The 12,271-nt window shown below is 52.9% G+C and overlaps 1 protein-coding gene across 4 annotated transcripts in view; it reads left to right on the top strand.

Moving 5' to 3' along the window:
* Positions 1–12,271, top strand: part of NDST4 (N-deacetylase and N-sulfotransferase 4) — a 169,811-nt gene that overhangs the window by 83,608 nt on the left and 73,932 nt on the right. For all 4 annotated transcript variants that reach the window (XM_070416889.1, XM_070416888.1, XM_070416886.1 and 1 more), the window contains exons 4-5: positions 21–108; positions 5,396–5,550. In XM_070416889.1, coding sequence (XP_070272990.1) covers positions 21–108; positions 5,396–5,550 — 243 coding nt within the window. The remainder of the gene's footprint in view (positions 1–20; positions 109–5,395; positions 5,551–12,271) is intronic.

The following is a 12,271-nucleotide window of genomic DNA, read 5'->3' as shown; positions in this document are numbered from 1 at the left end:
TAATTTCTTGTTTATTTCAGGCCTTACTAGAGACTCAAACCTTACTGCGCACTCAGGTTGCCAATTTTACCTTCAACCTTGGATTTTCAGGGAAGTTTTACCACACAGGTAAGAGGGGGCGTGGCTGCCGGCAGCAGCTCACACTGGGGAGAGCAATGGTCAGGGTCAGAAGCAGGCAGATGGATGGAAGGACGGACAGACGATCCAGACCGATTCCAGGGGAGACGGGGGTGCGAGAGCTGGGCAGCCGAGCCCAGGATCACTGTGCTGCTTCGCTGTGCTGTCTAGCGTCCAGGGCCAGAGAGAGAGAAGGGGCTTCCTCGAACCAGTGGAGGAGCCCTCTCCGCTGGGGGGTGATTTCGTCTGGTGTGCGGGGCAGTGGAGGCGGAAGGCACAGTGACAGGGACGGTGGGGGGGTGGGTGCGTGGGAAGGGTAATCAGAGAGGACGTTGTTCTTAAACTGTCAGGTAGTCGAGGTCACAGTTTGTAAATATCATTTCCCTTTGGGAAACGCTCGATAGTGAGTGATTGTGTAGCCTCAATGCTATTTGGTCGATTGGAACGGGCATCCTTTCTAATTCCCTCCCCTTCCTTTAGTTTGTAAAGTAAGAAGAGCTAAAGCTTTAAACTCGATGGTTATGCCTTTAAAATGATGGGGGGGGGGGGGGGGCCTGAGGGGAGCACTGGTCAATAAAACACTCAATTGCAGCTCAAGCAAAAGTCATCCTCCTGTTTCTTAGCAACAAATACAGGACTTGTCTCTGCTTAGTGACTCTGGAAACATGTCCGTGGCGATGCCATCGCTCATTCGGCCCCACGTGCCTCCCGACCCTGACGCCAGGCCGGCTTCTCTCCGTCTTCATCCAGCCACAGCGGTCCCGGGCGCTCACGTCTCAGCCACCCCCCAGGTCCTCAGGAGGTGACGGATGTGTCTCCCCTCTGCCCGCTTCACCTCCAGAAACAGACGCTTATGGTCTGAACATCAGCGTTGACAGGTGTAGCATCGCATAGAGCCGTGGTCGGCAAACCGCGGCTCGCAAGCCACATGCGGCTCTTTGGCCCCTTGAGTGTGGCTCTTCCACAAAATACCACGTGCGGGTGCGCACATACAGTGCAATTGAAACTTCGTGGCCCATGCACAGAAGTCCATATTTTGTGAAAGAGCCGCATTCAAGGGGCCAAAGAGCCGCATGTGGCTCGTGAGTTGCGGTTTGCCGAGCCGCAGTTTGCTGACCACTGGCATAGAGAAAGCGGGGTGTAGGAAAGCGACTATCTCATCGTAGGGACAGAAGCAGCCTGGTGGTGTGTCCCAGCCTGTCTCAGGGGAACTCCTGCTGTCTGCAGCTCTCCGTACCCCGAGGGTAGGGGGGACCCCATCTTCCTAGACTCCCCGCAGCATGTGCCTCCGTGGGGTCGCTGCCGCATTAAAATATCCCAGGCAAGGGCGTCTTTAAGTCTCACAACCGCAGCTCCCCTCCCCAAAACAGCCTTACCTGTGCCCACGAAGAGCCCCCATGATTTATCGGGGTACGGAGGTGGCAACGCCTCACTGGCTTTTCTTTAACGCTCGTGCCCTCCTGTTCTGGAACACGCCATCTGTGCCCAGGGATGGAGGAAGTGGGTACTTAGACCAGCTGATGAACCCGGCGATGGCTCATGTTCAGGGGCATTTAGCAAAGAGAGAGTCGGGGTGTCGAATGTCCGCGCAGGCAAAGGACCCCAGCTCCCCGCTGGGAAACAGACCTGGTTTCCCAAACCTTCTCCAGAGCCCCCAGGAGCCGCGTCCGCCCAGGGAGCGCTGGCTGCGCAGGCGGAAAGCACTCGGGTCTGCAGGCCGCCTCCACTCCCGGGCGGGAAACGGGGAGGATTTCAGGGCGCACAGCCTCACTCTTCTGTCTTCAGCGGCCGGAGCGTGCAGGCGAGGCCGCTCTTTGGGCTGAAATGTCTGGATCGGAGCCGCTGCTTTCACTCACTTTTCCTGTTCAGGCCCGTTGAGCCCCGATGGCCCAGGCGTTAACGCCCATCGAGGCTCTCGCTCCTCGTTTCTCCTTTGTAGCCAGGACGTGTCCCCTCCCGGGAGCCCACGGCACACGGTGCACGTCACACACAAGGTCAGTTCCTCGAGGAAGAGACAGAGAAGACAGTTCAGTTCTATCCCGTGAGCAGACCGCGTCACCTCTGCGTGCTGGTGTTAACGACAACACGGAAGAGGCCCTGCTCCGCGAAGCTGTGGGAAAGCGACAGATACACGTGTGTGTGCGTCCTAGAAGATTAAGTTCCTCCCCATCAGCATGACACAGTGCACCGCAACGTGTTTCCGGGGGCCCTTAAACCACACGGACTTCATATCCACTCACCGGAGCGGCGTGAGGTGTGGGCGCTGTCCCAGCGGAGGGCACCCCCTCCCGCCCCTTTCCCGCGTGGAGCTGTGGCCAGGCCGTGCTGAGTGCCCAGGGGGAGGGGGCCTTGTCACAGGGCTGTCTCCGTCCTCCCCCGGCCAATGGGACTCCCCGATGCCCCGGGTGCTGAGGTGCTGAGTGACCGGCCCTGTTGCTGGCAGACATTTCATCGCCTCCGCCCAGCCCCAGGGCAAGGAGGAGAGCACCCACGTCTCCCAGGCTGCTTGTCTCATCATCTGTCCCCCGCGTCCTTTCCTGCTCGTTCCCTGTCCTTCAAGTGCTGAAAACTATCTCCCGGGACAGGGCACGTCGCCAGGCCCCCCAGACGCCAGCCACTCAGGGAGCCCTGCAGGAGCAGGAAGGAAACACCACCCTTCCTGCAGGGGGAAGTAAAAAGCAGGGGGTTCAGAGGAAAATGTTGGGTGTGGGAATGTTTAAGGCTGGATGGGAAGGGCCCGGGGGCGCTGGATGGAGAAGGGGAGACGCCGCAGTGGGAAGGGGGGTGGGGGGCTGCAGGGTTTCCGAATGACACCGCTTCTGGGGTGATTATTGCTTCTCTTCCTCCTTAATCCATCGGCGAGGACTCGGTTAATGACTTCATGAATATGTGCAAATTGGGTTAATAAGGGTCTTTTCCATTAGAGTTCATTTGACAAAAAAAAAATCCCTTATATAAAGCTATTAACTTTCAAACGTGAAAGTAAAAACAAGAGTTGCATTCCTTCTCCTCTGTGTTTGCTTTTCTGTGTAAAGTATTGGCTCCAGGGCCAGGTATGGGGAGCAGAGAGCTTTTGCTCCCATCCAGGCTCTGCCGCTCACGGGCTGTGTGAACTGGGCAGGTCACCTACCCTCTCTGTGCCTCCGTGTCTGCACCTCCAGTGCAGAAGGGGAGAGTGACAGCGTGCCCACCCGGCACTGAGTGTGGCAGCTAGGGAGTGCCAGGAGAGGGTGTATCAGCAGGACTTTTTAAAGTATTTTTGTATGTCAGTCAAACACTATCCAAAGGGAACAGTGAATCATTCATGTCTCTATGCTGTTCATTAATCTTATCACAAAACTGTTGTTGTTGTTTTTATGTAGTATAATATTTTTTAATTTGTTTTTTAATCCTCACCTGAGGATATTTTTCCATTGATTTTTAGAGAGAGTGGAAGAGAGAGGGAGAGACAGAGAGAAATATCACTGTGAAGAAACACATCGATTGGTTGCCTCCTGCATGCACCCCAACCAGGCCCAGGGCCAGGGCCAGGGAGGAGCCTGCTATGGAGGTACATGCCCTTGACCGGAATCGAACCCGGGACCCTTCAGTCCGCAGGCCGATGATCTATCCACTGAGCCAAATCGGCTAGGGCCATTTAGTATAATAGTAAAGTTAGTGTTTTCTATACCCAACTGTATGAAAACTTGCCAGGGTCAATGTAAAAAGAAAGTTAGAAACATCTTGTTAATATCCGGGAATTACAGTATTCATGCGCAATGAGCAGATACGAGGTGGGCATTTGTACCAAAGCAACAGCGCAGACCCTGGGAAGTTACATCTTCTTTTAACATTGCAGCGGTGCCTTCTGGGAATTAACCCACTCCCCAGATTGGTCTAAAACGACTCTTATTTTGTCAGACTTGAAGAATTGTAAGAACGATCTATTATAACACAGATCCTCCAAAAGTGGTAAAGAGAAGTGAATGTGTCAACAGTTTACTTCTGACTTGAAGCACCTTTTATTTTCTGGGAAACCAACAAAGTAACCGGAACTGACTTTTTCCTGAGGACAAAGTGACCTATTTCTCACTGATAACGACGTAGGCTTGAATCCAGGCCCTGTGAGAAGGGACAGGCTCTCTGGGACCAGACACCTCAGGTCTGACACACATGTTAAGTAGGAGCTGTGTGGTCGCCCGTGTCCCTGGGCACCAATGATGTGCACAGTGGCCTGCTGGCAGCGAAGGAAAATCCAGTGGCTTCAGTCAGTTGGACTTGATAACGTCTGAGATTCCGCTCCGCACGGCAAGTCCCGCAGAACCACGAGGCCTTGAGCTGTCTCTGTGGCAGGAGCTCCCCTCATGGGCCTCTGAATTGTGGACGCGAATGAAGTGAGAGAGGGCTGATGGGAAGTTGCTCCACCAGGTGAAACAGAGGCTCCGCCCATGCCTCTCAGCCTCCTGGGCAGAGTTTATAAACTAACACAATCTCTACATAAAGCTTATGGGATTTTATATGGCAAAGTGTCTGCATAGGTCAACAGACAGAAAAACTGTGGGTGATGAACATCCCAGGACAGTGACAGACAGGAGAACTGTGGGTGATGGACAGTCCCTGGACAGTGACAGACAGGAGAACTGTGGGTGATGGACAGTCCCAGGAAGGGTGACAGACAGGAGAACTGTGGGTGATGGACAGTCCCTGGACAGTGACAGACAGGAGAACTGTGAGTGATGGACAGTCCCTGGACAGTGACAGACAGGAGAACTGTGGGTGATGGACAGTCCCAGGAAGGGTGACAGACAGGGGAACTGTGGGTGATGGACAGTCCAAGGAAGGGTGACAGACAGGAGAACTATGGGTGATGGGAAGTCCCATGAAAGGTGTCAGACAGGAGAATTGTGGGCGATGGACAGTCCAATGAAGGGTGACAGACAGGGGAACTGTGGGCGATGGACAGTCCAATGAAGGGTGACAGACAGGGGAACTGTGGGCGATAGACAGTCCCAGGACAGTGACAAACAGAACTGTGGACGATAGAGACTTAGGACAGTGACAGACAGGAGAACTGTGGACCATGGACTGTCCCAGGGGCCACCAAACCTACCCTACCTCACGCCAACCCAAACCTTGACTTCTGATGTAATGTAGACCATGAATTTTATTTTTTTTTATTAGAACAGCATGCACTTGGATTTATGTGTCTGTAGTGAGAAGAACAGCAAAACTCTGACAACCATGACCTTTGAGCCGAGGGGAAATTTCACCGATGCCTCTTTCACCGGGTGTTTTCCAGGGACCGAGGAGGAGGATGCGGGCGACGACCTGCTGCTCAGGTCAGTGGACGAGTTCTGGTGGTTCCCCCACATGTGGAGCCACATGCAGCCCCACCTCTTCCACAACGAGTCCTCGCTGGTGGAGCAGATGGCCCTCAACAAGGAGTTCGCCCTGGTGAGTGCACCTGCTGCCGCGGCTGCTGGGCCGGGGTGGCTGTCTCTCCGAGGACCACAGCATCAATGTACTGGGTTGAATCCAACAGAAACAGAGCAGGAAACATCAGAATGCGTCTCATGTGTTACGGGTACACGTTGCTTTGCGTTCTTTTGTTTCAGGCCTGTGTGTGTTGTATGTGGGGTGTGTGTGTGTGGTGTGTGGTGTGTGTGTGTGTGTTGGGCCGTCATGTGATAGCAAATATACTTGGGAAAGCAGGCCATTGTCAGAAAGCTCCCCTCTCCTGTTTCATGGAAGGGTTCGTCCGGCATCTGTGAAGAACAATGGCACTTTCTCCATTGCATTCCTGGCTGTGCACTATAATTAGCCTCTAAAAGCAATGCTTTAGCCCTGGCTGGTGTTGCTCAGTGGGTAGAGCTTCATCCCGTGCACCTAAAGGTCCCTGGTTCGATTCCCAGTCAGGGCACATGCCCGTGTTGCAGGCTTGATCCCCAGTGGGGGGCGTGCAGGAGGCAGCCAATCACATCGATGCTTCCCTCTCACATCGATGCTTCTCTCTCTCCCTCTCTCTCTAAAAGTCCATTTTAGAAAATCTTTAGAAGCATTGTTGCAGGTCGATGGCTGGTGGGAGGAGTCACTGGAGAGGTGGCTCCGACCATGGCGCCCAGAGCTTAGCAGCTCCCCTTCCACCTGGCGGCCTTCCCACAATACACCTGCAGCTCCGGCTCGGCCATCGGCAGACAGCACGCGCGTGGGTGTTTGCAACACCTTGTGAGACGATATGTGTCCCTGAAAAGAAAGGGCCAAAGTGAGAGGCAGCGATCGTTTATTTGAGGTCCAAAGGGAATAGCTCTTGGGTAAGCTCTGATTCGGGCAGAGGCCTAAACAGGGTTCCCATGGCGACGAAGGTGAGGGGTGGTTGAGAAAGGGAAGGGGCTCAGTTACATCAGCAGAGAAGCTGACACGTGGGGCTCCGTATAAGGCCCCCCTTAGGTGGTCATTCCGGTCGTCATGTCAAGCAGTGGTCATTGGTGTCAATTCAGTGCCGACAGGAATCCCCACTTTGGGGTGCGGTGGAGAAGGAGACTTTCTTCGGGGAAAACAGCTCAATGGCGATACCGCTCGGCTGTGAGGACAGTGACCCTGGGGTGGCCTTGGGCCAGACCCTCGGGCACGGCTGCTCTGCTCTCTGCGACAGCGTCTGGTTCGGCTCAGCCGGGGCTGCTGGTCAGCGCTGGGTGGAAAGGGAAAGGGGCTCCCAGAACCAGAGGGGAAGTGACTTCCTGGACAGAACCCCCACCCCTGGCCCCTGATTGATTCCTTCTCATGCAAATGAGGACTCCAAGTGCTCAAAGTGTGATTGGTCCAAGAGGCACTGTCCTGATGGGTCAGGGTAGAGCCACACTGGTTGGTCAGAGCTGCTCAGCTCTGATTGGATGGGGAGAGCCTCAGTCCTATTGGTTGAAATGGACGCCAGGAAGAACTTCCTAAGGGCTGGCTCAGATGCAGGGCCAGGCAGGCAGGCGGGCAGTGCAGGCCGGTGGTCCCGGGCGGCTGCTCCCTGAAGGGCAGGTTGCACAAGGGTCAGTGTGTAAAAATGGCTGCGAGGCTCTGCTGCTGTATTTGAGCCCGTTAGCCACCAGGGCCCCTTCTTTCTTGGGCGTCTTCTTTGTCGGGGTCCACAGTCATCCGTCATGTAGTCATCATGTCTACCTTCTGATTGTCTTTGTGAAGTTCTCTGGGACACAGGCTGCTTCGGGCCCCGTGCAGAGGTTATGTCCCCCAGGTTTAACACCAAGGGTTTGAGGCGTAAGCCGTGCATGGCAGTCCCTCGGGCACGGCAGCTCCGCACATTTTAAAGTGGCTCCTTGTACGCCACTGCTGAGATGTGCCTGCAGCTGGGACTGCAAGGGCTGCTTGCTCGGGCGGTGGCAGTCTGGGACCCCGGGGCCAAAGATGGCCCGCCGGGCACTCTGTGTTGTGCTCAGTGAGATAGTTCTGTTCTTTGTTTTCTTTTTTAATTGATTGAAAAGCAGTCACAGGCCCAGCCAGGCTTTGTGACAGAGTCATGTCCAATCCGACTGTCAGTGTCCAGAACAAGTGCTGTGGACCTGGCCACACCCGCCTCTGTGGTACCCTCCTCTGTGGAACCCTCCTCTGTGGAACCTGCCTCTGTGGTACCTGCCTCTGTGGGACCCTCCTCTGTGGTACCCGCCTCTGTGGCACCCACCTCTGTGGGACCCTCCTCTGTGGCACCCGCCTCTGTGGTACCTGCCACTGTGGCACCCGCCTCTGTGGTACCCGCCTCTGTGGCACCCACCTCTGTGGGACCCGCCTCGGTGGGACCTGCCTCTGTGGCACCCGCCTCTGTGGGACCCTCCTCTGTGGCACCCGCCTCTGTGGTACCTGCCACTGTGGCACCTGCCTCTGTGCTACCTGCCTCTGTGGTACCCTCCTCTGTGGTACCCGCCTCTGTGGCACCCACCTCTGTGGGACCCGCCTCCGTGGGACCTGCCTCTGTGGCACCCGCCTCTGTGGGACCCTCCTCTGTGGCACCCGCCTCTGTGGTACCTGCCACTGTGGCACTCGCCTCTGTGGTTCCTGCCTCTGTGGCACCCGCCTCTGTGGTACCTGCCTCTGTGGCACCCACCTTTGTGGTACCTGCCTCTGTGGCACCCGCCTCTGTGGTTCCTGCCTCTGTGGCACCCGCCTCTGTGGTTCCTGCCTCTGTGGCACCCGCCTCTGTGGTTCCTGCCTCTGTGGCACCCACCTCTGTGGTTCCTGCCTCTGTGGCACCCGCCTCTGTGGTTCCTGCCTTTGTGGTCGGCAGCTGCTCCTGCAACAGCAGAGCTGGGTCCCCAAAGAGACCATCTGGCCCCAAAATCTGAAGTCGTTAACATCCACACCTTTACCCCGAAGGTTCGGCCACTGCTGCTCTAGAATCAACTAAAGCACGCGTCCCTCGAACAACCTGAGGAAAGAAACCTTTCCCCAGAAGGAGGCCCAGATGCACGTCCTTGGGTTTTCACGTGGCCGGGAAGGGGGAGAGGGGAGAGCCCGCCGGGACGGGCCCCTGGGACACCCCGTCGGCGGTGCTCAGTGAACACAAGCCGCTCACGCACCGCGGGGGTGCTGAAGGCGTCTCAGGAGGCGCAGACCTCAGGCCATGGGAGCCCTGGGTTATAAAGCTCCGCCTGCGAGGACGTGAGCGGACCCCACGGTCCCTGTTGCCGAGTCCCCGACCTGGGTCACACCGCCGTGGGGTCCTCACTGTGGTGGAGGAAGTGCACCCAGCGGTTCTCATCATCGATGTGGCACCATGATGCCAGGGTTTGGGTCCTCACTCCCATCCTCAGATGCTTGATCTTAAACAAACACGACTCAACTAGTGTGGCTGTGCCTCAGTGTCCTTGAGTGTAAAATGAGAATGATAGTGACTACCGCGAGGGTCGTTCTGAGGATGTGATTACTGTGCTCAGAGCAGGGCCCACCCCCAAGCATTCAGCAGGTGCTAATTGACCAATGGTGACCATCCTAGCCCAGAGGAATACGCGGTATGTCTCGCTTTAAAAAGCCCAATATTTGCCCGGCCAGCTTGCCTCAGTAGTTGAGCGTCCACCTATGAACCAGGAGGTGACAGTTCGAGTCCCGGTCAGAGCACATGCCTGGGTTCGGCCTGGATCCCCAGTGTCGGGTGTGCAGGAGGCAGCCGGTCCATGATTCTCTCTCATCACTGATGTTTCTCTCTCTCTCTCTCCCTGTCCCTTCCTCTCTGAAATCAATTTTTAAAAGCCCAATATTTTTCGAAATGTGAATTTGTAAGAATGTTTAGACTAACTCCTCTTGGGGGTGTGGAGTCTTTGGTAGTGAGCCCGAACGTTGTGCAATTAAGGAAATACTCCCTTTTCTAAAAACAAACTTGTCTGGAAGCGTGCTGAATTTGCAGCCTGTGGCCTTGGAGATGCACTGTTTCTTCTCCGCCAGTCCCTTCCCACCCCCTGCCTCCCGCGGCCTCGCTCCTGGGCAGGTGAGTTACCTTTCACAATGGCCCTTCCCAACAGTGTGGGCCATTTCTTTTTGAAGCCAAGCAGAGCACTGGGGAGGCCCCGGTGTAATTGCTCTGTAATTAAACGTTGATGGCCGTTTAAAGTCCATTCAGAACAATTGCATCGGTTAGGTCAGTGTGGCCGAGAACTACATGGGAACCTAGAAACAGATTTTGTACAGAAATATCTGATTATCTGTTGCATCGTCAAAAGGTTACAAGTGAAATGAAGTCCATTCATACAGGCACTGGCATGACATGGTTCTGGAGCCCGGATCATCTGAGCAGGATGTGGGGACACTCTGAACCTCCCCTTTCACTGTTCCCAGGATGCAGCCCATGGGTCCCCCGAGAGCCAGGAATGCTTTCTTTCTTATTAGATTACTAGAGACCTGGTGCACAAAATTTGTGCACTGTGGGGGGGGGGGGGGGTGGTGTCCCTCAGCCCAGCCTGTACCTTCTCCAATCCGGGACCCCTTTTTGCCTGCAAATTAGAATTAGTATCTCATTAGCTATTAACATTCATATTGCTTAGCACTGGATTTAGAGAAAAAATCCCTTTTCTCACCATCGGTTGTGTCATGGAAAGTCCTTGACTTGCTGGTCTTGTATTGCCAGTTAGATGAAAAAATTCCCCTTAGACAGAAAATATCTACAATACATATTTTCTATTTTATTTTCCTAGTGGAGACAGCATCACACCCCCACCCCCCAAATTTCTATTTTAGCTGCAGCAGCTTTGTTCTGTCCATCAGCTATTTTATTTCTGAACATGTCCAACCTCAAATGAATAAATACCACCTACAAAATGCATTTTCATATTGGGCAGTAGTAATGGGAGGAAGTGAACTATTTATATCCCTCAAAACACATGGCTGTGAGCCTATCGGGGCCACAGCTCCGTTCTGGGCACCTGTGGCCATTCCTCTGGATCCGGGCAAAGCCTGGAAAGACGTCCTTCCCACTTCTCAGTGTTCATGTGTTTCTGTCGTCTCCTAGGAGTCACCAGAGCAGCTCCAGTTCTTCTCAAGGCTGATGCCGGGGGCAGTTGTAGCAGAGATTTCCCCCGGAGACAAGCTAATGACGGCTTAAAGCAGTTGTGCATGTCTAATGGAATTGTTAAGCACAAATAAATATTTCCTCTAAGCATTAAGTTTTGTTTATATTGTACAGAACAATGAACTGCACTCAAAATGCAAAAGAAAAAGTCATGTTCCTCTGAATAAAACAAAACCTTAGTGATTTTTCCACGTAAAAGTCTCGTGTGACATGCACTTACCCCGTGAGGGCCACTAGCTAATTGTCAGTGGTAGGTAAGCTCGTGTGTTTGGCGTCAGACCACTCTTGGTTCAGATTTCATTCTTGCCAATTACTAGGTGGATGACCTTAGCAAATGACTTACAATTCCTGTGCTTGATTTTTAAATATGTAAAATGGGGATGATAGGAGTTCCTACCACGCAGAGTTTTGTGAGGGTTGGATGTGATGGGTCTGTGTATGTGTGACTTTTAGCAAACTGCCGGTACATAGTGTTTCAAAAAGCTTTTGTCATTATCACCATCATCATTATAATCATCACCATAATTATCATCACCACCATCATCAACATCATCACCACCATCACCATCACAGTCATCAACATCACCACCATCATTATAATCATCACCATCATCATCATCATCACCATCATCACCATCATCACCACCATCATCATCATCATCACTATCATCATCATCACTATCATCACCATCATCACCACCATCATTATAATCATCACCATCATCACCACCATCATCATCATCACAGTCATCAACATCACCACCATCATTATAATCATCACCATCATCACCACCATCATCATCATCACCATCATCATCATCATCACTATCATCACCATCACAGTCATCAACATCACCACCATCATTATAATCATCACCATCATCACTATCATCACCATCATCACCACCATCATCATCATCACCATCATCATCATCATCACTATCATCACCATCATCATCACCATCATTATAATCATCACCATCATCATCACCATCATCATCATCACCATCATCAGCATCACAATCATCACCATCACCACCATCATTATAATCATCACCATCATCATCATCACCATCATCATCAACATCATCACAATCATCACAATCATCACTGTCACCACCATCATTGTAATCATCACCATCATCACCATCACCACCATCATTATAATCATCACCATCACAATCATCATCATCATCACCATCACAATCATCACCATCATCACCATCATTATCATCACCATCAACATCATCACCATCATCACCACCAACATCAGCATCATCATCACCATCATCATCATCATCATCATCTTTACAGTCATCATCTTCATGGCTGCCATCATTTTCAACATATTTCTTCAAGAAGTATATGATCATTCCTTTTGAAATAGGAGGAGGAGGAGGAAGACGTAGCCACCAGGTAACTTTTCCCATATTTGACATGCAAGTTGAGGACAGATACAAGACATTTGCGTTTGCCTTGCAGTCCTCCACCTATGCCTAATTCAACACAGAATGTGATCACTAATAGGCGATAAAGGGTTTGGTGCTACCCACAGTCTCAGGCATCTGCTGAGGGTCTTAGATCCTGTCCCCAAGAATAAGGGGGAACTACTGCACC

This window comes from Myotis yumanensis, unplaced genomic scaffold (genome assembly GCF_028538775.1).
Source record: "Myotis yumanensis isolate MYYU_CA2020_CCGP unplaced genomic scaffold, mMyoYum1.0.hap1 SCAF_5, whole genome shotgun sequence".
NCBI lineage: Eukaryota > Metazoa > Chordata > Mammalia > Chiroptera > Vespertilionidae > Myotis > Myotis yumanensis.
This window is presented reverse-complemented; position numbering and strand designations above follow the sequence as displayed.